This window comes from Lampris incognitus, chromosome 2 (assembly GCF_029633865.1).
Source record: "Lampris incognitus isolate fLamInc1 chromosome 2, fLamInc1.hap2, whole genome shotgun sequence".
NCBI classification, from domain to species: Eukaryota; Metazoa; Chordata; class Actinopteri; order Lampriformes; family Lampridae; genus Lampris; species Lampris incognitus.
In genome coordinates this window covers 20,789,190-20,813,057 of record NC_079212.1, presented here as the reverse complement: position 1 = coordinate 20,813,057, position 23,868 = coordinate 20,789,190, and the positions used below count along the sequence as shown (strand labels likewise).

General features: G+C 44.7%; 1 protein-coding gene across 4 annotated transcripts in view; it reads right to left on the bottom strand.

The window, feature by feature from the left end:
* scn8aa (sodium channel, voltage gated, type VIII, alpha subunit a) overlaps positions 1-23,868 on the bottom strand; it is a 48,910-nt gene that overhangs the window by 20,981 nt on the left and 4,061 nt on the right. For 2 of the 4 annotated variants that reach the window (XM_056301486.1, XM_056301501.1), the window contains exons 2-14: positions 19,413-19,531; positions 17,615-17,704; positions 17,189-17,317; positions 16,521-16,612; positions 12,729-12,950; positions 12,514-12,577; positions 12,245-12,386; positions 8,771-8,977; positions 8,325-8,606; positions 6,819-7,100; positions 4,966-5,101; positions 4,487-4,725; positions 1,302-1,475 (exon numbers count right to left, since the gene is read on the bottom strand). In XM_056301486.1, the coding sequence (XP_056157461.1) occupies positions 1,302-1,475; positions 4,487-4,725; positions 4,966-5,101; positions 6,819-7,100; positions 8,325-8,606; positions 8,771-8,977; positions 12,245-12,386; positions 12,514-12,577; positions 12,729-12,950; positions 16,521-16,612; positions 17,189-17,317; positions 17,615-17,704; positions 19,413-19,531 (2,178 nt within the window). Of the gene's footprint in view, positions 1-1,301; positions 1,476-4,486; positions 4,726-4,965; positions 5,102-6,818; positions 7,101-8,324; positions 8,607-8,770; positions 8,978-12,244; positions 12,387-12,513; positions 12,578-12,728; positions 12,951-16,204; positions 16,297-16,520; positions 16,613-17,188; positions 17,318-17,614; positions 17,705-19,412; positions 19,532-23,868 lie in introns of all 4 variants that reach the window. The other 2 variants (XM_056301480.1, XM_056301494.1) reach the window with 1 other exon arrangement.

Sequence of the window (23,868 nt, the reverse complement as noted above, 5' to 3'; positions counted from 1 at the left end):
GATAGAATAATGAACGACTCGGATCAGATCAGAAGCAACAAAAAAATACTTGATCGGGGCATCTCTGCTAAGCTCTACTACAGAGAAAGTCAAAACATTTAATTAGACCAGTGCCTCAGTCAGTATAAAACCACATTCCACATGCCAGTTCCAGCTGCTATACTGCTATTAAGTTAAGGTGTATCTGATATCGCCATGTTGGTGTTGTTCCTACGACGTCATAATTAATGTTGCTCCAGGACCGTCACTGGAACTGACCAATCACGTTAATGTGCTGCCGTGCCTTTGCCAACTCAGAGAAAAAGACAGTTGTGGGATTAGATTGTGGGTGAGCTATTGGTTAGGTTAAGGTGTGTGTGGGCCCTGTGATGGCCTGGTGGCCTGTCCAGGGTGTCTTCCCGCCTGCCGCCCAATGACTGCTGGGATAGGCTCTAGCATCCCCATGACCCTGAGAGCAGGCTAAGCGGTCTGGATAATGGTGGATGGATAATAATAATCACTACATCTATATAGCACTTTTCTAGACACCCAAAGTGCTTCACATTGAAGGGGAAAACTCAGCTCAACTACCACCAATGTGTAGCACCCACCTGGGTGATGCACGGCAGCCATTTTGCACCAAAACGCTCACCACACATCAGCTTGAGGTGGAGAGAGAGGAATCATTGAGCCGATTACATGGGGGGATGATTAGCGGCTAGATGGAGAGAGCCAGGTTGGGAATTTTGCCAGGACACCGGGGAACCCCTTACTCCTTGTGATAAGTGCCATGGGATTTTTAATGACCACAGTGAGTCAGGACCTCGGTTTAACGTCTCATCTGAAGGACGGCATCTCCTACAGCACAGAGTCCCCATCACTGCACTGAGGTATTGGGATTTGATATTTGTTGTTTTTATTAGGACCAGAGGAAAGACTGTCCGCTACTGGCTCATCAACACCACTTCCCGACAGCAACTCAGTTTTCCCCGGGAGGTCTCCCATCTAAGTACTAACCAAGCCCACACCTGCTTAGCTTCTGTCATTTGGCAGAGCCAGGGTACACGTTGATATGGCTAGTGTAAGGTTAAGTGTGAGGTTAAGGTTAGGGTTAGGTTATGTTAGGTTAGCTTTGGTATTTTTTCAGTCTCTTTCCCTGTGTCGCAAAGGCACATCATCATAACAACGTGATTGGTCCGTTGCAATGATGGTGCTGGAGCAACATTAATTCTGATGTCATGGGAACCACACCAACAAGGCGATATCAGATCTTGTGTCCAGTTAACAGGTGATCAGCAAAGAAGGCTAAAAGGAGCGTTTACCAATCGGAATGACCGCAGAACAGACAGGCCCTCCACGTCGGCCAGAGCCAGCTCCACTAAACTCAGTGTGACAATGAAACCATCAAAACAGTTCCAGCCTTCCTGGAAGTAATAATACGGATCCATGGCAACCAGCTTGGCAAACATCTCCACCGCAAAGATCCCCGTGAACACCTGGCAGTGTGGAGAAGACCATAGATTACAACAAATGGATTTGGCATAACTCACTGCTCAGTCATCACCTTGTTTACCTTGGAGAAGAGAAACTGGCAGCACATTGTGTAGTGACAGGTTTCATTTGTTAGATTCGCTATGTGCTGTTATCTGAGTCGCACATAAGAGATGCTAACAGAAGAATCCACCACCGTTATGAATTATACTTTTAGAAAATGCATATTAATACAGTGTACCGTGGGGGGGGGGCAATTATTCAAAGAGGCAGCCCATCTTGCTAAAGCGTGTGTGTGTGCATGCATGTGTGCGTGCGTGCGTGCATGTGTGTGTGTGTGTGCGTGCCAGCTGCTTGGCAATGAGAGGGCAGTGGCACGTCTGTGGTCTCGTAACAGCTCTTAGCGGATTACTGAAGGTCATTCTTAGTCATTAAACCCACACTACAAATAAACACGTGCCACAAGGATTGCTGTGTGTGAGGTGTGTGTATGTGAGCGTGTTTGTGTGTGCCAATTTCTGGTCCAAGACGATGACTCATATTGCCTCAAGGTGACCTAGAAAGGTCTACCTTTAATACATATTGACCTATACTAATAAATCTTCCTGGAGCAGAACTGGTAAAAACATTTTTTTTTAAAATCCTATAACTTTTTAGGGATAATGTAAACTAATGCACACACAAACACACACACAAACACACACACAGACCCCCATGCTGGATGATGGATGGTTTCCAGCTGACACTGTATCAGTGTACATTTTGGTGTATAAGCTAAAATTTACCTCTGATCTTTATCCACTGTATATTTGTGCAAAGGCTCCAGAAGGGTCTGATATTGGTTGCAATGCACAGCAGTGGTACTACAAATCATGGCACAGCTCAGATTTACCCAATTTCAGTGAAAATACTAATGGTGAAAATGGCCAGGTTGACTTATCCGAGCCATGATTCAGGCACCATTTTAGAGCAGCTCATCGATCAGATTCTATGAAATATTAATGCAGGCCTCCCACCAGTCAACCAACCAGCGCAGAGGCAGCCAGGCCCAGCTATAGCAAACAGCAACTTCACTTGACCAGAGGAAGAGAGAGAGAGAGAGAGAGAGAGAGAGAGAGAGAGAGAGAGAGAGAGAGAGAGAGAGAGAGAGAGAGAGAGAGAGAGAGAGAGCGAGCAAAAGAGCAAGAGAAAGAGGAAGAGAAAGAGAGAGCAAGAGCAAGAGCAAGAGCAAGAGCAAGAGCAAGAGAAAGAGAAAGGAAGGACAGATTGTGTGTGTGGGTACATGTGTGCGCATGTGTGCGCATGTGTGTGTGGGTGTGTGTGTTTCTATTTTATATATGTATTGTAACGATCACGGATGAATAGGCTCGGTAGCCCTTGGCTAATGGGTCGGACCCTTTGGTCGACTGGTTAACTTTATCGCTTGCAGAGTGGGAGACACGGGTTTGCGTCCCGGCTGTGGCGGTTCCCGCAGCTGCCCCCTGAATGTGCTACACATTGGTGTCAGGAGTGGGATGGTGAGATCATGAAGGACCGTGAGGCCATCGGAAGCGTTTCCCTAAGGAGAGGGGTAGTGTAACGTAGACGAATAAGTAGACACGTGAGCCCTTGGCTAACGGGTCGGACGCTTTAGTCAACTGGTTAACATTGTCGTCCGTGGTGCGGTTTATCCGAGTTCGCGTCCCGGCTGTGACGGTACAGCCGGGCTGCCACCCGAATTTGCTACATTGGTACACAAATCCTGCATTACAGGTGACAACGTTAACCAGTCGACTAAAGGGTCCGACCCATTAGCCAAGGGCTACTGAGCCTATTCATCCGTGATCGTTACATTGCCCCCTTCCTTCGATATTCGTGTCCCCGCGAATCGCCACAGCCAGGACGCGAACCTGGGGCTCCCGCACCGCAAGCAACATTAACCACTCGACTAAAGGGTCCGACCCGTTAGTCAAGGGCTAACATGTCTACTTATATGTGCATGTTACACTACCCTCCTCCTTCGGGACGCGCGCTTCAGCATATCAGCTCCCTCACACCTCTGGGGCACGCACTTCCGATGGCCTCACGGTCTCGTCATCCCCACTTCTGACATCAATGCAGCGAATTTGGGGGGGCAGCCCAGGGAACGCCACAGCTGGGACGCGAACCCGTATCTCCTGCACTGCAGGCAACAACGTTAACCAGTTGACTAAAGGGTCCGACCCCTTAGCCAAGGGATATCGAGCCTATTCATCCATGATCGTTACAGTATTGTTGTGTATTATGAGTCAGGCAATCAAACTGTAGGGGGTCTGAAAATGTTTCTTTCAAGTGATAAAAACTGGCCAAAAAACTAACATAAGTCTCACAGATGAAGATAGGCACTGTAGATTGTTATAAAAGATGACATTGACCCACCCTGAAGGACACGTGTTATTTTACCTTTAAAGATTACTTTTTGGAAGTTTCAAAGAAACTGAAGACAGAACATACTTAGTCACCAGGACAAACATTTTTTTTGGGGGGGGGGGTTCCCCGCTTTTTCTCCCCAGTTGCACCTGGCCAATTACCCCGCTCTTCCGAGCCGCCCCGGTCACTGCTCCACCCCCTCTGCCGATCCAAGGAGGGCTGCAGACTACCACATGCCACCTCCAGTATATGTGGAGTCATCAGCCACTTCTTTTCACCTGACACTGAGGAATTTCGCCAGGGGGACGTAGCGCATGGGAGGATCACGCTATTCCCCCCAGTTCCCCCTCCCCCCCGAAGAGGCGCCCCTGACCGACCAGAGGAGGCGCTAGTGCAGCAACCAGGACACATACCCACATCCAGCTTCCCACCCACAGACACGGTCAATTGTGTCTGTGGGGACACCCGATCAAGCTGAAGGCAACACGGGGATTCGAACCAGGATCCCCGTGTTGGTAGGCAATGAAATAGACTGCTACGCTACCCGGACACCCCAGGACAATCATTTGGTTTAGATACTTTCAATTGCAGTATAGCATGAAACATGACAAAGGTTTTCAGCACTCACCAGATTTCCAACTGACAGCACATGTTCAAATTGGGGGGTCATGGGGTAGTGTTCCATGGCCATGAATAGGGTGTTGAGGACAATACAGATGGTGATGGCCAAGTCCACGAAGGGGTCCATGACAATCAGGTTGACAATCTCCTTGATCTTCAGCCACATAGGGGAGCACTCCCAGATCAGGAATGTGTTAGAAAACTTATACCAGCATGGCGGACACTTGCGCTGAGACTCCTCCAATTCTGGAGAATATAGCGCGGATCACAACGTCAAAAGCTAACATACTGTTTGGGCCAGAGCATTACTGCATGCAATGGTATCAAATGATAGAAAGAACTGTATGCATTGTATGTATCTGGTACTGCTGGATATGCAAAGCAGATAAGCAGGAAATACATGTCAGTATAATCAACCAATGAGAGGAGCCCTAGTTAAAGAAAGATGAGACAGCAGGTTAAATAGCTGGGTTAAAGTGGCAGTACCCTCCACTAGTGTGTTGGTAATGACGCTCATGACACTGTTGGCCCGCTCTTTCCGCCCAAAGGAGGTATTGAGCTGGTCCACAGACACCATCAGGGAGCCCGACAGCTTCTTCTTCACCTCAACCTCAGTAGTGGGCTGTCAGGAGGAGAGGAAGAATCAAGCACCCATGGAGACGACATGAACACCATCCCACAGTACCACCAGTGGCCGGCGGAGGGAAGTGCATGACAGCATTGGCAGGATAGAGTAAAGGACCGGTTTGTCTTTAGGAGTAGGGGCAGGGAATGTTTTGGTCATTTTGATGTCAATGCTGGCTTCATGAGAAAAAAAATTGTGCGTATGCTGTAGAAGCATGCAGGTCTCAGCCAAAGTGAGAGCAGTGGTCTAGGGCTACTTCACCTTATTGTGTCCAAATGTAATCAGCTCATCCCATTGAAATAATTTTTTGAGATACTGTGCAGGAGCGACTATCTCTGCATGAATGCATGATCAATCTTGTCATGCAGCAATGGAGTCTTTGCTAATATTGCAATATAGCCATTAAGTTACAACTATTTGATACAATGTTTCCAAAATCTGGCCATTTTATGTTGTTTGCACATTGAGGCTTTCATCCTATTTTTTTCTTCCTATTTTGAAACCACAGAACTTATATTACAACCATCAAGTTATAACAACTTATATTGCAACCATCAGAGCATTCTAAAGAGATCATATGGGGGTGGGAAGTTCATTTCCATCCAGTAGTCATGCATGAGCATGCACCAAGTCAAAGAGAAGGAGAGGAAAATTACGGACACAATAGCTATTATTCTATTCACTACATCATGCTTAGATTTTTGATTTAGTATATAAATTTACCATGCTAACTAGCATATGGACACGACTAGTTCACCGTGGTTGACTAGGGAGAGTTTGGAAAACAGAGAGGGGATCAGACAGACAAGGACGGCGGCCCTCCTTTATTTGTTAGGTCATCCCCATCAAAGCCCTATAGGATGGCATAAGACACCATACTATGGACTAGGGCATGTTTGTGATGTGTTGGGAAAGCGGAGTAGGATGTTTGTGGCTCTATAATGCTAGTCCCTTCTCTTTTCTTCACCTCCATCTGTGCTACTACCCACGCAGGCTAGCAGAGGCACTGGCTGCCTGGAGGAGGATACATCAACAAGAGGATGTTAACACATTTTTACAGGCTGCTCATAAAAAAAAAAAACAGTTCAGAGAAACGGTGGGTCTTATTATAAAATTATAAAAAAAACAGATAAGTTTGTTGTCACCTGAGATATGAGTTATATCAACTGAATCTTCAAATGCTATGGTAAAAATATGAAACAACAGAATGGAGCATGTGGAGAGAAGTAGAATTATACTAAACAAGGGAACGCTTTTTCGTACGATGTCAGTACTGTGCAATAGTGCAAGTATCACGCACATATAATCAATGTTAACCTTTGACATAATCAAAACATTCAAAACACTATGATGAATGTATCCATAGCAACAACTACCAATTGTTGTTATGAATGACAAATGACCTGGAAGTCACTGAAAGACCCAGATTTAGTTATTTGTTAACCAGAGGGTTAATGGTAGCGTATTCACTAGTATTCACTTATTTGTTTCTCCATCCTTTGCCTAGTATTGGAGGGCAGCATACATTACAGGGGCAGGGGGGTAAGGGAGGCACGAGCGCGTAGCCAAGAGATACATACGGACTTGCAAAGATGGAACAGAATAGAAAGAATAGAGCCAGAGAGAAAGAACGAACGAGGAGGGGCCATGCCTAGACGGGTCTACTCATTGACTTCCTTACACTGTCGTCAGTAGCTGCCTTATCTATTTTCACCTCAGGCAGAAGGCGTCCACCGGGCCCAGGGCCAATCAGTGACACCACGCCGTTGCAGTCCACCGTGCTGTTCCTCTTGCCGTGGTAACCGCTGTAGCTGCTCCGCCGGTAAGGGCTGAACAGGGAGCCACGACGCTCCTCACACTCCTCCACCGTGCTGTGTTCATCGTCGGCAAACTCATTCTCCGAGCCCACATCCTTGCTGCGGCCCTTGAAGCTGAAAATGCTGCTCTTGCTGTTGTGGCGGGAGAGGAAGGGGGAGCCTGGGATACTGAGAAGAGACTGCAAAGAGCACAGAAGAAGAACCAAGACAGAGAGAGAAGAGAGGAAAGGAAAGGAGGAGATTAGAGGGGACGACAGGAGAGGAAAGGAAGGGGAGCGAAGATAGGAAGAGGAGAAGACAGAGGTGAGTGTGATTGACGTTGCCTTGATGACTTTTGAGTTTTCACTGATTACATCATTATTTCTATGCTATTTGTCATCATTTCCAGAGGTCAGACTGAAAGCAAACATCTGTGGGAAATGGTAAATTCAATGCAACATGGATCCTTTTTCAGAGGGGGCACATTCTGCTGGAGTGATCGTGTGACTTAATAAATTGAGTGAAACACATAATAAGGTTAGTGATATCCTACACCGGCAAGGTTGATGCATGCAAGGCAGAGAAGCAGACAGCTGTTTCCACATATTCAATAGAGAGTATGCAAGTTCGAGATTTACTGTAACATATATAGTTTTAGATGCAAGTCTTTGCTAAAGAATGTACAGTAAAAGCCAAGACAAACACTGGAACCATTGCTGGTTACATGCATTACTTGACTTTGTGAGACCCCTTAGATGAAAAACTAGCAGATGCTTGAAAATAAGGGAACATATTAGTTCATTTTCATTGTTCAACTGTTATATAACCCAAGTTAACTGCCTCACTGTCTTTTTGGTAATTCTGTGCTATAGAGCGCAATATAAAAGCCAGCGGAGCTAGAATGAGGCCTAAACAAAGCTTTTGGACCTCTCCCTCTGAAACATTCATGTGAACACCGTGAATAATTCAAGGCCCGGATGTGTGTTGCCGTATCTTTGGCCACTACACGCCCTGTTGTATTGGGGCTTGTGCACTGCTATGTCGTTGAAGCACTCCAAATCTGTAATACTGCTCACCTGATAGACTTCACCAACCCAAACACATAAAAAAAAACGGTTTTGTTGCCAAGTTATTCATCAATATCAATTTGTAAAGATGGAGATATCTTGAGTCTAATTCTGTGGCTCAGTTGTTTTAGTCCTACTTAATTAGCATCCCTTATCACAGTTGACATAAAATGTATTGTAAAGGCTGACTCTTACAAATCTTTATCCAAAGCAAACAATTTTTAACAATATCATAAATGAATGGGTTTAGAATATTGCCAAAAAATTTTGAGATTTTTTTTTAAACTATGTAATCTCCAAACACACCACATGATGGCTGAATGCATCTAAACCTCATTATCTCTTTTTTTTCCTCACCTGGTTCATGATGGAAGACTTTCGGCCCAGGCGGTTGTCAGGGAAACGGAAGCGGCTCCTTTTGCTGCCGTCATCCGACTCAGACTTGACGAACTTCTCGCTGTCCCCTTTCTCCTTCTCCTGCTCTTTCTGACGCCACTTCTTCTTTCGGTTACGACGCTCTTTGGCACTCTTAGAGCTCAGTTTGGACATCTCAGAGGAGCTGCAGGACAAGTGGCCGCCTCCGTCGTCCTCCACCGCATCCTCTGACACCGTGCCTGCAGAGGTCGCCATGGCAGCAGTCTGCCAGGAGAACCCACACAGTTACAGACGGAGACACAGTCAGAGAATCGACATCGTCATGAATCAGGAAACTCTCACTGGCCACTAAAATAACTAATTACTAACTTAAACAAACATTGAGAAAGTTGTGCAGTAGTCAACAGCGGGTGGTGGTGAGTACCAACCTGGGCTTCCTCCTGCTGCTTCTTGAGCTGCTCCAGCATGGCCTTGAACTCCTCCTCCTTCTGGATAGCTTCCTCCATGGTAGCCTGGTTTTGCTCCTCGTAGGCCATGGCCACCACAGCCAGGATCAGATTCACCAGGTAGAAGGAGCCCACGAAGATCACCAGAACAAAGAAGATCATGTAGGTCTTCCCCGCTGCCCTCAGCGTCTGTTGGGAGGTAGGGTAGAGGAGTGGTGGGTGGGTGGATGGGGAGGGGAGGGGGGTGTAGCAGACACTGGTTATATCAGATACATGACCTGAAACCCTCGTCAATCTCAGTGTCAGCCTCATGTAGCTGATCTATCTCATGACTCATCACAATGAAAAGTGGGTTTCTGGTTATGAGGAAGGAGAATAGGCTAAATCGCTTGGGGGCTCTTTGTTTTTGGAAGTCAGAATCAACTCGGCATAAATGGCCCTCTATCGAGGCAGTGTAGAGTAGGAAGAAAAACAAACTTGGCAATGCTTTCGTCCCCTGAATCCCTTATTTTTCAAGAAAGAAAACATGTTTCTTACTGCTACACTTGGAAAAAAAAAACAGCACTTGAATGTACAAATTAGCTGTCCTGTGATGTTCATGTCGTAGCATGATAAATTGACATGAGACAAGCCATTCTTCATCTCACACAAGAAACATCCAGCACTACATTTTTGCTAAGGTTCCCAGCATGAGCCTTAGGTTGTGTCATTCTACAAGGAAAGGCACCAGATCTGCATTTTGACCTACTTTTCTATGCACACCATACCAGTCAGTGTGCAGCAAATCATTTTCTATGGATTGGGATGTTATATCCCCAGTGCAGATGAGGATGTGAGGAGACTGAGTTACAGAGGCAAGGCAGAACGAATCCAAACATTCTGGGCATAAAAAGCTGGATAAATTATTTTCTAAATATTCCTATAAGCTAGCCACATTAGTTTGGGGTTACACATATAATGGTCATGACAAAGGCATGTTGCAGAATTGTGGTATTTGTATAAATGAAAGGACATATTTTTTCTATCCACAGAAGTGCCTATGAGAAACAACCCAGCTTTAAACTAAAAAAAAAATCCCTCCAATGCAGCCTCCCTCAGTTCCCCCATTTAAAAGAAGGACTATTGTCTGTAGGGAGTAGAGCCATGAAGGGAAAAAAAAGACTTCCTGGGCAACAGCAAAGCAATTCCCTCGCACATCAATTATAAATGTGGTTTACATACTGTGCTGGGAAGGGTATCCAACACAACACACTGCGACAGTCCCAACAAGAGGAGCAGGAACTGACATTGCCAATACATTGTCTTCTTGTCCCACGGGCAACCAAGCATCCTGTGTCTAAATGCAGGCACACAGCTGAAAAATTGGCACTCAACTCCAGTGAAATTATTCACCTACATTATATCAACAGTTATGTCAAAAAAAAAAAGAAACTCAAATGCCTGAGCGGAGGATGTGGGCAGGAGAGAACTACTCACTGCAATACCAAGGATGAACTATGCAAAACAGAATCTCATTTGCTCATGCACTGCCATGTCCTATTTCAGTCAGTGCAATGGCAAATTATTCCCTACATCTGACAAAGAATATTTGACAGCAGATCTAAACACGGCTGCATAATCATCACTCTGAAGATACAAAATAGCAGCAAGGGCCTGTAATGTGGAAGCTGAATTTCAAAGTTGGGACCAAAAATAGTAGTATGAGCTGGGATGCTCCTATCAAGTCTCATCTCCCTCATTGGCTATACTGTAATCTCTGGCTGTGAATATTTAATGCGTTCTTCCCTCCACTCTACCCACGTGTGTGGAGGCCCGAGTGTCTTCACCATTAGGAGAGCAGCTTCATGCAGGGCTGACAGACCGACAGGACAGCCAGCAGCAGTCTGGTATGGAAGATGGTGGACACTAAGTGAGGTCACTTCGCCTCTGACCAGAAGTCTGTCTTTCTTGTTAAAGTGCCCATGTTTTTTCATGTTATCTACTGCTTGCATAATGTCCCTGTATCCGCATCTGCCACTGGGTTGTAATCAGTTTTCAATCTGAAAAAACCTTCAAGGAGGACGGAGGGGTCCAGTGATGGGGACAACTGTCCTGGTGGTTAGGACAAAGTCACTTTTTAAACTACATTTTCTTACGCATTGTGCATTTAAAAACCATTTGAGAGCTCAGAAAATAACATGTCTTTTGTCTAATGGTTTAGTTTTGTGATTAGACTTCCATTTTTTATATATCATAACACATAATGACTACTAGCCAAAAGGAGGTGGAAGGGGGATGACAGTTACACAAAATTCAAGATTTTGTTATTTTGTTTAACAAGAGGGATGGCATTCCTCTGCATCCCCCAAAAAGTGACCTCTGATTATAATGGTAACGTGGAGCTGACGGACTGGTTAAAAAGATATGCTTTATCCATCCAAGAGTTATCTTTACCTATTTACACATTTTTGGTCACTGGGGTGTGGGAATTATCCAAAAATAATTTGGGCCAAAAGTCTGGCAACAAGTCCAGACACACAATCTCTCTCTCCCTCAATCATACATATGGGCAATTCAGCGTCTTCAGTTCAATTGAGATACATGTCTTTGGACTGTAAGAGGAAACCAGATTGCCCAGAAAAAACTTGATGTGAACTAGAGCCGGGCGATATTCACCAAATCCCCACCAAATTCTATTGCCGCATTAAAAACAGGTGTAATTATCAACAGGTTTAGTTGTCTTAGTGTGCACCACCTTGTTTTTGCAGTTTGATACTAAGAAAATCGAATATCACAATATTTTTAACTGAATACCTCAATGTGTGATGATATTTTGGGGGTGGCTATAGGTGGTTTCTTAAGATATTTACACAAAAAAAAACAACTGAGAAACGATCACTGGTTAGTATCGTGGATAGGATGACCGATCAGGTAAAGCCATTCATCGTTCATTTCACTTAGCGAGATGAGAATATGTTCAGAGAGTTGTATCATTTGTATTAAATGTAATGCCACCTTCAACACCAGGAAAAGACAACATTTAAAGCTGCTTTTGGTAACTTTGGAGAAATTAGCAAGAATATGAGCGCAAACAAACAAAAAACACAAGCAAAAAATCCACCCCCTCCCTCACACAGAGCTATTCTAATTGGTTGTTCAGACTCAGGCCTAAATTTTGGTCTAGAGAAAACTACCTGCAGCAGCTTTAAGCTTGATAACCAAAATTCCTGGACAATATTTCATCTCACATCATAATATCAATATCATATTGATATCTCATTCAGCTCTAGCGTGAGAATGCAGACTCCACACAGGAGTGTAAATAGAGCAAGGACATTATGTCTGTTAGCCAACAACACCAAGCCACCATGCCGTCCTTTTGTATTTATGATTTGACAATTAATACTTTGATATATGGGAATGTACTAATTGAGTGGAGGCGATATGGTGTATTGACTCGAGGAACACCAGCCTTACCAGCATGTAGAGGTTTTCCCAGAAGTCCTGTGTCATGAGACGGAAGAGAGCCAGGAAGGCCCAGCCGAAGCTGTCAAAGCTGGTGTAGCCATAGTTTGGATTCCTCCCAGCTTTCATGCATGTATAGCCCTCTGGGCAGCGGCTGAGGGACGGAGAGAGAATGGGGCACCCGACCCAAAAATGACTCAGCAATAATAACTTATATACTAGTCTAGCTCCAGACAGGCTAAAAAGATGGCAGGAGTAAAGGGACAGAAGAGGCTACATACCCAGAGTCTGAGCTGTTCCCACAAAGAAGAGCATCCAGTTGGCCAGGTAGGAAGTAGAAATTGGCTGAGGGGAGAACAAACACAGCCATTATCAATAAAATTTCTCGCCTTCTATTGCAGCTAGAGAAGCTTAGTGTGCTGCAATGATCCATAACATCCACTCACATCAACTCCTGTCTTCAGTCAGTTCACGGCTAAACCACGTCTCTACTCACTGTCATTCATGATGTACTCGTTCCAGTCAAAGCCCTTGCTGCCGTTGGCCAGGTAATTCTCAGTGGCGTTGATGGGCCAGATCACACACTTGTGCCGCAGGTTGCCCATGAAGAGCTGGAGGCCGATGAGGGCAAAGACACTCAGGCAGAAGACGGTCAGGATCATCACATCCGATAGCTTCTTCACCGACTGGATCAAGGCGCCCACAATGGTCTTCAGGCCTGGAGGTCAGCCACGCATACACGCACACAAACCAGGGGAGGTGATACTAAGGCTGGTGATGCTGTGGGCCTTCATCTTTTGGAGTCTGTCTAATTCTGTTGGAGGTACTGTAATACTATTGTAGCTAGAACTGGAAATGCTCTAATCCCCTTTTAGGAGTCTGTCACTGGAAAATGTCCAGTTAAGGCTCAATTTAGTTAAGATGATAAGAGCCTAAGACCATTCAGTTTTTTATATACTAAGGATTCTGTTTATTATATACAAAGTGATTCATTCTTTTATTTATGAAGGATGGCTTAGATATAGATCAATAAAATGTCATTATGATGACACTGGCTGATATCATACATCTTTAACTGGTTCATAGCACATTTTGTGGACTTTTTGAATGGCTTCCTGTTTTGGAGAACAACCCACCTTATGGCGGACTTAACTAGGGAATAAAACTAAATAATGGAATAAAATGTGAGCATATTTAGGTATACTGTAGGTAGAAATACATTTCAGACAAAACTGACGAATTAGACATACACAACATTGTTTCTAGAAACAAAAACAAACAAGAAAAAATTCAGAGCCTTCCCTCTCTTTTCGAAGCCATCAAGACAAAAAGAAATATCCTAATACGGGAAACCCCATTTCTGAAAACAGGAGGAGAAGATGAGACCTCCTGAGAGTTTGGCTTTGCTCAGCATTGCTAGTGATGGACTGGGTGAAAGAGAGGGGAAAGGCTCTGCGGAAGAGTGATAGGAAAGCCATAAGAAAGAGAGCACAGCAGCACACCAAGGGGCCGTCAGAGAGGGACAGAGGCACAGGCAGGGGGCTAGAAATCACATGCAGGTCATTTAAACCCCAAGGCTGAACAGGAGCAGTTCAATGCCAGTGCCAGTGAGGGCACTTTCTTGAACTGTCTTGTGTATGTGGTATTGTTAGGAAAGCACTGACTCCCCCTTACCCCCAAACCCTGTATGCTGTCTCCTCCACATCTCTTTACTAAAGACAAAATGGGTTTACCTTCTGGACAGGCATCCTCTGGCAGCACTCACTTTGGTCCAGGAGGAACTCAAACAGCGAACCAGGAAGACCCTCACCCCTATCAGGGGTTTCTGTTTGGTCTCTATAGGTACAGTAGACCGCACCCAACGTACATATCTTCTTGTAAAATGTGGTCTAAATTTAGGTTTGTATATTCAGACATACCAGGTGAAAATAGAAATACTAACCTTACGCAGTCAGTGAATTAAAAAACAGAAAAACATAAAGCGCTAATCTAGATAACTTTTCTCATCCTGCAGTAGATTAGAACAGCCAGCAGTAAACCTTGGTTTGAATTAAATATAAATCTTGGCCAAACTAACAAAACATGTTATAAATTATGACATAGGGCATTAAATCACACCCATTCATCCATTCATTATCCAAACCACTTATCCGACTTTGAGTTGCAGGATACTGGAGCCTATCCCAGCAGTCATTGGGCAGCAGGCGGGGAGACACCCTGGACAGGCCGCCAGTCCACCACAGGGCCCACATACACACACACACCCACACACACACACACACACACACACACACACACTCATAGCTAGGGAAAATTGAGTGCGGCCGATTCACCTGACTTACATGTCTTTGGACGGTGGGAGGAAACCGGAGTATCCAGAGGAAACCCACGCAGACATGGGGAGAACATGCAAACTCCACACAGAGGACGACCCGGGACGACCCCCAAGGTTGGACTACCCCGGGGCTCGAACCCAGGACCTTCTTGCTGTGAGGTGACCACGCTAACCACTGCGCACAGCCAATAGTAAACCTTGGTTTGAATTAACTATAAATCTTGGCCAAACTAACAAAACATGTTGTAAATGATGACATAGGGCATTAATTTACAATACCCCCCAAAATATCATTAAATTCCTCTTACATAATACCCTCCAATATAACCAAAATTTATGAATTACTAACTAAACAAAAACAACTGACAGATAGAATACTACAACTGCGTAGTTTTCACCATTCCAGTACTACAGGCCTTGTTGAATTATTATTAGAAGTAAGAATGTAATCCCCTTTTTGTGTGCACTTTAAAAGTAGTATTTTTTTAATGGATTTTCAAATTCAAAACGTTAAGTGATCCACTACTGGTTTGAGCAGGAATATTTTTCAACATCCACTATCATTAAGTAGATAGATAGATGTTTGGTCAGTGTCACTCAAAAAGGTTGACTGGTTGTTTAACTATCCCATCACTGTCCCCATCCTCTAGGAAGAGAGCAGCAACTCCGTTTCTTTTTCTTGGGCATTTCATTCAAGTAGGTAGTAAAAGAAAATCAATAATCAAATAAAAAAAAAGAGGGCAAATCAAACTTCCAATGCCATTTGTCAGCCAAGCTCTTAGTAGGGCTACCATTGTAAAGCAAGTGACTCAAAAGCATCATGCAGCATAAGAGATATGTTCGCAAACTAGGCTTGGCAGTCTTCATACATAAATAATAGGTATATTCTGTGGGATCTCTCTAAGAGCTATGCCAGTGCTCGTCTGAACAGCGACACATACAAGGTTTCTCTTAGTCTGGAGAAAAAAGAAGATCTCCAATTTAATCTTTGCTTTTGAAACTAATGTCTACAGTGTTGGGTTTTGTTTTTGTTTTTTTAAGAAAGCGCAAAGTGTTTACGACACCTTGGTTTCAGATCCAATCACTGATTTTAAATGTGTTATAAGATTGATGATCCTCCAATCTAACTCATACTTTGACCTTGATTTTTTTTCTTTTTTTTTTTTTTTAGGAACAAAAGTCTTTCTATGAGGTGTGTCAAGGTAGAGTATTGCAAATTTGGAAATGACCCGTTCTTGGCTGACCTATTCATGTACGTAATGTTCTTCTACAATACTATAATGTTCCACAGCTACTGGTCAGAATTCTCTTTAGCACAAGATGCTTCATGTAAAAGCTAGTGAAAGGAGTGGGTTAAAGGGATTTCTGAAGGGAAGCACAGCTGCCTTGGAAAGTCTCATAATGAGAGTGCTACTGGGGCAGAAGAGAGTGCAGACACTTTGGAGGGCCCTAGAGTAGACTGCAAAGCCTATCAAAAATGTATTAGTACCATTTTTGATAATTTCGGAGGAAAAATAAATCAAAAAATGGTTTTCTCCAATTCTCTTTGTTGCTTAAATCATAGTTATAACCATAATAATAGTGAGTAGAAAAGAAAGGGTGAGAGGATCAGCCTTAGTGTTTAAACTGAGTCTCACCTGGAATCACAGAGATAGTTTTCAATGCTCGGAGAACTCTGAATGTTCTCAGCGCAGATACATTGCCCAGGTCCACAAACTCTGTTACATATCTGAAACAGGGGAAGGATCACACACAGAACAAACACCAATGACAAAACCACACACGCAAGAGCACAACACCACCGAACCAGGAGGAACGACGCCACTCACAGAGCCTGTCCACCGAGGAGGAGGAGGAGGAGGTGGAGGAAGGGAAGGAAAAAAGGAAAGAAAGACACGCACACCTAACACCGACCCCGCCAGCCCGCTAAGCCCCGCCCCCATCCTGTCTTACCTGGAATTACAGAAATAGTTTTCAATGCCCTCAACACCCTGAACGTGCGCAGAGCTGAGACATTGCCTAGGTTTACAAACTCTGTTATATACCTGCAGGATCAAACCACAGTTACAACAGCTCATTATTTACATGAAATTGTGACTCAAAAAAAAGCATTGACAAATCATGAAAACCCACTTAGTAGTGTGTGTCACCTACAAAAATGAAGGGTTTGTACTGTTATCCGATATCTGATAAAATAATCACTTGTATGGTGGTAAATAAATCACTGGCCACTTTGGACGGGCGGGAGAAAAATGTGGCAACAATTAACAGGATGATACTGGGTCTCGAAACTGGATTTTGTGGTCTCCGGGGGATTGAGGAAGAAGCAGTGAATGAGAGAGGATGTTAGACGAAGAGAGAAAGATGAATTGGATGGCGAGGTCTGAGGTGGACGTGTTGTCAAGAAGGCTGCAGAGTGTCTGATGGAGGCCTTCATTCTCCAAAATGAGATCGGTGGAGTCTCAGATAGATGGAGGAGAGAGATGGGTTATCAGAGAAAGACAGAGAGAAAGAAAGAAAAAGAAAAAGAAAGGAAGAAAGAAAGAAAAACAACTTATCATCTTTTCCTTTTAACTTAACTCTCGTAACAAGAGGTGAGCTTTGCACAGTGATATACTTACGCCATAGAAATGACCATGAAATCCAGCCAGTTCCACGGGTCTCTAAGGAACGTGAACCCATCTATACAGAATCCTCGTGCGCAGATTTTAACAAGCGATTCAAAAGTGTAAATCCCCGTGAACGTGTACCTGAAAGACAGAAGTGTTGACAGAATCAGTCTGAGATACTGAATCAAAGCTTGGTGATCTCTTAACATCTGTGCTCTCATTAACTGGAGAAATGCCGATGTGGAACAAAGGCAGCAAAGATAAATTTGGAAGAGGTGTTAAGGTGCAAGTTCTCAAGTCTAACTAAGTGGAAGTCTTACTGGTTAAAATAGCTGAATCTAAGGTTTGGCAACAAACACGTGTCAGAATAAGGTATGCTATATGAGCTGAGGCATGCATTTCCACTAGACAGCATGTGCAGAGTGAGTGTGTACTTACTCTACTTGTTTTGACCATTCGGGAGGATCACTAAACGTCATGAATATACAGTTGGTCAAAATTGTACACATAATGATCATGCTGAAAAGAGTGAGGAACCAGTTAAGGAAATCTCTAATACAGACAATAACAAACAAGTAACATCTTCGAAAAATACCCATAGCTAAGACAGTATTGTAGCTGCAAAACACATCTACCTATTGTCATACTAACATGTAATTTCAGTGAACTGTAATAGCACTTAACCCTTAAAGGAGTAATGTCAGAGTACCCAATTAACACAGGGTAGCTGTGTGTGCCCACTGCTGACATAGGTTGCCACAAAGGCCATCATTTTACCCATGAAATATTCAGCTGGGGTATACTTAGTGAAAGTGTGTGGCTAAACCTTCATACCAACATAACCAAAACGATGTGTTGGTGCATTTTAACACAGTGAGGCTTTTAAAGCAGAAGCATTTATATACTCAGGAACAACCCTTACACATCAGCTTTAGGAGGGGGTTTGAGGCAGGCCAGGGCTCAGTCACAGCCGTGCCGTGTGGCTGAGAATGGAAGTATATCTTGTTAGCATCACAAATCTGCAGCGATGTGGAGTTGTCGGGCTAACACTGGTCAAATGCAGATTCAGTTTTAAATCAAAATAATAACTGATTACAGAAATCTACTGCGGATTTTACACTGGGTTAACAGATTTGGGGTAATATATGTGGTGTGTAATTGTAACCAATGGACAACGATTGGATAGCGTCCAATATCAAATGGGGATCAGTTTCAATGTCATTTTCATTATTCAGGAAATCAATGGGGCCAGCTGACGTACTTTATGACCGACTATTGCTTGGATCAGCCAGTACTGATTCATTTGCCTCTCACCGTGTCTTTAATTCAAAGTTCCCTCAATAACAGGGAGGTGCACCCCCCAGCTTGGCTGGCCACGTGCCCTGACTGCTCCAGAGGAGACAGTAGATCGGTTGAATACCATGAGCTCATTGAGGAGGTCCAGGTTTGTTAAGCATTGGATTAGAGGAGCACTATTTGCACTATTGTGTTAAAAAAATGTTTAAAAAGTGCAGAAAAGGGGTGCTTTTCCTTCTGATTTGAGGATCATGCCATCAGCCATATTGGAGTAAAAAATGACATTTTTTTCTTTTACTTCCTGTCTCTTTTTTTTTATCCTCCTTTTTCTCCCCAATTGTACCTGGCCAATTACCCCAATCTCCGAGCCGTCCCAGTCGCTGCTCCACCCCCTCTGCCAATCCGAGGAGGGCTGCAGACTACCACATGCCTCCTCCGATACATGTGGAGTCGCCAGCCGCTTCTTTTCACCTGACAGTGAGGAGTTTCACCAGGGGGACGTAGAGTGTGGGAGGATCACGCTATTCCTGAGTTCCCCCTCCTCCCCGAACAGGTGCCCCGACTGAGCAGAGGAGGCGCTAGTGCAGCGACCAGGACACATACCCACATCCGACTTCCCACCCGCAGACATGGCCAATTGTGTCTGTGGGGACGCCTGACCAAGGTGGAGGTAGCACGGAGATTCAAACCGGCGATCCCTGTGTTGGTAGGCAACGGAATAGACCGCTATGCTGCCGGGACACCCACTTCTTGTGTCATTTTGACAGTTACAACTTCCAAAGTTTAGCTCTGACCTGAATGTGCTGTGTGTACATTTCCCCTCCTATAGCAGCAGCTACATGAACAAGCAACGAAGACAGAGGCAATATCGTCATGAATAATAGACATGGACAGGAAATAGTTCCGTCTCTTCTGTTGAAGACACCATTTGAAAGGATATGAATGTATCAAAATTTTAATAGCTATTCGCCTAGCCAGATTAAAAGGACTTATGAAGTACAAGGCAGGTGTGGCACTAAAGCGGAAGATTGTCTTCCCTTTATTTATCACTATAAATGTCTGTGGAGAGAAGAAAAGGACAGAAAAAAAGAGAAAGAGAAAAAGAGAATGGAGAGAGAAATATTAATTAGAGGACACAATATTAAGAGATAACATTAATTATGTACACAAGTATGCATATCAGACCAAAATAGTATCAGTGTAAAATAAAGGAACTACTAGGGGTGTAACAATGCACCATGGCACGATATTTCGTGATTCAAAAGTATGACAATATGCATTGTGAAGCTGAAAAATTGATTGCACTATCAAGTCAATTAAATTGTGACTCCCAGAGGATGTAGATATCATTTATTAATGTTAACTCAAGAGGGCGCAGTAGGCATAATCCCAGTTTTGTTTGACTGGCCTGTTGTTGACCCTGACGTCCACTGGCGGTAGTGACTGAATATTGGCAAGAAAATGGAGGTGGAGGTGGAAACAGGGCATGCTCTGTCAAATGTTAAGTCAGTTGTATGGCATCATTTCGGTTTTCCAGCACGGAGGCAAGGAAATGGTGACAAGACTGTGGACTGAACAAAGACTATTTGCAAGCTCTACAGGTACACTACGGCTTACACAATGGCTAACACCACTAACATGCTCCACCAGCTACAACAGCTAGGACAAGCTACCGTTGTCGCCTGATAAATTAGCAAAAGGCCAAACAACTCTTAAGAAGTCATTTGCTGCACCACTTCTGGCGTCAAGTCAGCGGGTGAAAGAGATAACACAAAACATAAGCATTTCTTCTTTTTTTGGATTGTTTCCCCCTTTTTTTCCCCCAACTGTATCCAGCCAATTACCCCACTCTTCCGAGCCGTCCCGGTCGCTGCTCCACCCCCTCTGCCACTCTGGGGAGGGCTGCAGACTACCACATGCCTCCTCCGATACATGTGGAGTTGCCAGCCGCTTCTTTTCACCTGACAGTGAGGAGTTTCACCAGGAGGACGTAGCGTGTGGGAGGATCATGCTATTCCACCCAGTTCCCCCTCCCCCCTGAACAGGTGCCCCGACCGACCAGAGGAAGCACTAGTGCAGCGACCAGGCTACATACCCACATCTGGCTTCCCACCTGCAGACGTGGCCAATGTGTCTGTAGGGACGCCCGACCAAGCCAGAGGTAACACGGGGATTCAAACTGATGATCCCCGTGTTGGTAGGCAACGGAATAGACCACTACGCCGCCTGGACGCCCAAGCATCAGCATTTTCATTGCCAAAGACATGAAACTGTTTTCAGTAGTTGAGGATGAAGGTTTTCGAAAACTTGTCAACACGGTGGGGCCCAAATATCACATTCCGCCCCATATACATTTCAGCAAGCCTGAGACAGTTGTGATAACCACAGATGGCTTGACCTCTCGTGCTACCCAACGCTACATAACCATCACAGCCCACATCATCAACTGCCAGTGGTAAATGGTGGGTTTTGCTCTCCAAAAGCATGCAAAGCTGTATCAAACTGTGAATCCTGAATTGTCTATAGAACTGAATCGTGAGTTGACTGTATCGTTACACCCCTAGGAACAACATATCTGTATAGATATATAAGTAGATTATCATGAACCGATCTCAAATAACAGACATTATTCAAAGCAAATTCGGGCTCATCCAAAAAGTAAGATGTTGTCTTCCTTCACTAAAATGTGAGCATACTCTCTGCATATTCTTCCACCGTACATAATTTAAGTACAGGATAAACTGCACAAATCTACACGGTGATTCAGGATACTTCTGTTGACTAAAAGCAACTGAAACACATTTGAACACTGAAAGTGGCTGCCAACCAATCTGGCTCAAGTTTGTTTTACTGTCAATACCTTTTTCCCAGTGACTCGTCCTTCCCAACCAATCAGAGGATTTCCCTCTCCACCGGAAATGTCCGGTGTGAAAAGCCCTGAGCACATGTTCAGTCAATTTGACTGACGCCTGTATTCTGCCTGCCTGTTGTGGCTGTGGTGGTTTAGAGTAAAGGATGGAGAGTGAAGCAGAGTGGAGTTGGCATAGCCTCTCTCAGTGGGTAACTTCATAATTGTTTAAATAAAACATGGCGATTTGCATGAAATTTTAATGAGACTGTGTGCATTTGCAAAAGTGATATGTACCATCGCGCTTTTAACAAGGCATCCCTCCCTGCATTAAGCCCTGCAGAACCATTGGCCCAGTGCTCAAAGCTGAAGACAGTGCAATCGAAGGAGAGAGAGAGAGAGAGAGAGAGAGAGAGAGAGAGAGAGAGAGAGAGAGAGAGAGAGAGAGAGAGAGAGAGAGAGAGAGAGAGAGAGAGAGAGAGAGAGAGAGAGAGAGAGAGAGAGAGAGAGAGAGAGCGTGCGAGGAAGGGAGGGAGGGAGATAAATAGAGAGATAAGAAACCAGAGACAAAAGAGGGAAAGAGGAAGGCTGGAGGAAAATAATAAGGAAAGAAGCGGGGAAAAGTAAGTGCCTTGGCCTCAAGGGGAGGCTTCAAAGTAAGGTCCACACTGAGGGGAAGCACCAATGTACAGCCAGAGTACATACAGCCAACATAATGTCACATGCTGTGCCATGACTGTGTACAATCTGTACAACTCAACAGAAACAGGGTTTGTTGTTGATATAAATGTCACACGGGGGTAGATCTACTATGAAACAAACTCAAGAGCCAATCTACCCTGAGGACAAGACACATTTCTATCACATGACCCCTTGACATTAATTTGACTGAAAACCAGAAAACTCAGATTAAGCCAGTCGAGTAATGTGGAGTAAGTAGTGATTAGATAATCCTTCTAGCCTATGTAGTAGCGAGACGCGGGGGGGGGGGGTGAGTCCCTGAGCACTGACACCATCATATCAAATATACCGTCACCGGTCCAAGCCAGCAGTATGGTCAGCTATGTTGATACACTTGGAGATGCACCAGTTGCCATTTGGAGAGGCCAAGGAAGCCAGCATGACAGTTTGGCTGAACGGAGCCATTGCACACACATGCTGTGTGCATATGTACAACCAGTACACACACACAAGCTAGCACGTATTCACTTCTATGCATGTGCACACATGCAGACACAAACACACACTCACAAAAACACACAAAATCTAATATTAGAGCAAGCATGTTTCTTAGCATAAGCTGCATGGATATACACTTTCTTTCCCCCTCTCTTTCTCTCTCGCTCTCTCTCTCTTACTCTTTCACAAACACACACACACACACACACACACACACACACACACACACACACACACACGCACGCACACATCAACAAATGGCTGCTATGTATGTAGGAGCCCTGTCCTGTAACGCATGACTAAACTACTGCAAAGCTACTGAAAATTTCATAATCTAGGGTTGAGCGGAGAGGAGAGCAGAAGAGGGTAAAGGCAGAGACGGAGAGATAGAGAGAGCAAGTGGAGCAGGCAGGCAGCAACTGTACCAGCAGTAGTTTAAAGAGCAGTAGACTGGAGAGAAGCTGGGTTGGGGATAGAGAGCGAGAGAGAGAGAGCAAGAGAGAGTGAGAGAGAGAGAGAGCTGGATGGGAAAGTGAGGAGGGGGCAGAGGGTGGTTGAGAGAAAGAGGGAAAACAGTTCTGACACTGAGGCTCCAGTCATCAGGCAGAGGTTGCAGCATCTGCGTCCAGGCTGCAGTGGTCAGACAACAAGCCTTGCTCTCAACCTTTGTGTATATTCCCTCTAAATGTGGACCTAGTTCACCACGACTGAAGACTCTGGTTGTTTTTCTCACTCACGCCACTCCAGTCATTTCACAATCCCCACTGTCATAGCAGACCTAGCGCTATGGGACTGCTGCACCCTTAAAGATCTGTCTCCTGGTTTAAGATTACATTTAACCTCCGACATGTTTGCTTTCATAGACCCTTAAAATTTGACTGATTGGAACCCCTACAGAAGACACGAAGATACTTCAGCTCTCCTGTTTGTCCCTCATCTGGAGTGCACCTTTGAGGTCTTCCCCCGTAAAACACATTTCTGACCTCATCTAATAGGGGAGCAGTGCTGCTCATGCATCCTTGCACACATCTTCCATTTGCCTCCTGTCCTCACCTCATCTCTCCCTCCCTCTCTCTCGCACACATTTTCTAATGCTCTCTCGCCACTCTCCCTTGAAATAAATGGCCTTCACTGGGCTCATGTGACAATGTCCCACACACCCTGTATCAAACAGAGTCTATAGCCAAGCCAAGCCCGGCCATGCTCGACCCAAAACAGCCCAGCCCAGTCCTGCCTGTCCCCACCCTGCACAGCCCCCATACATGCAGGGTGGGGAGGGCTGCGTGCTGCGTCATCACCCAGCTGGCCAGCCCTCTGTCTCAGCTTTGGCACACTCTGTGAGAGCCACTACCAAAAATTTCACCCAGAG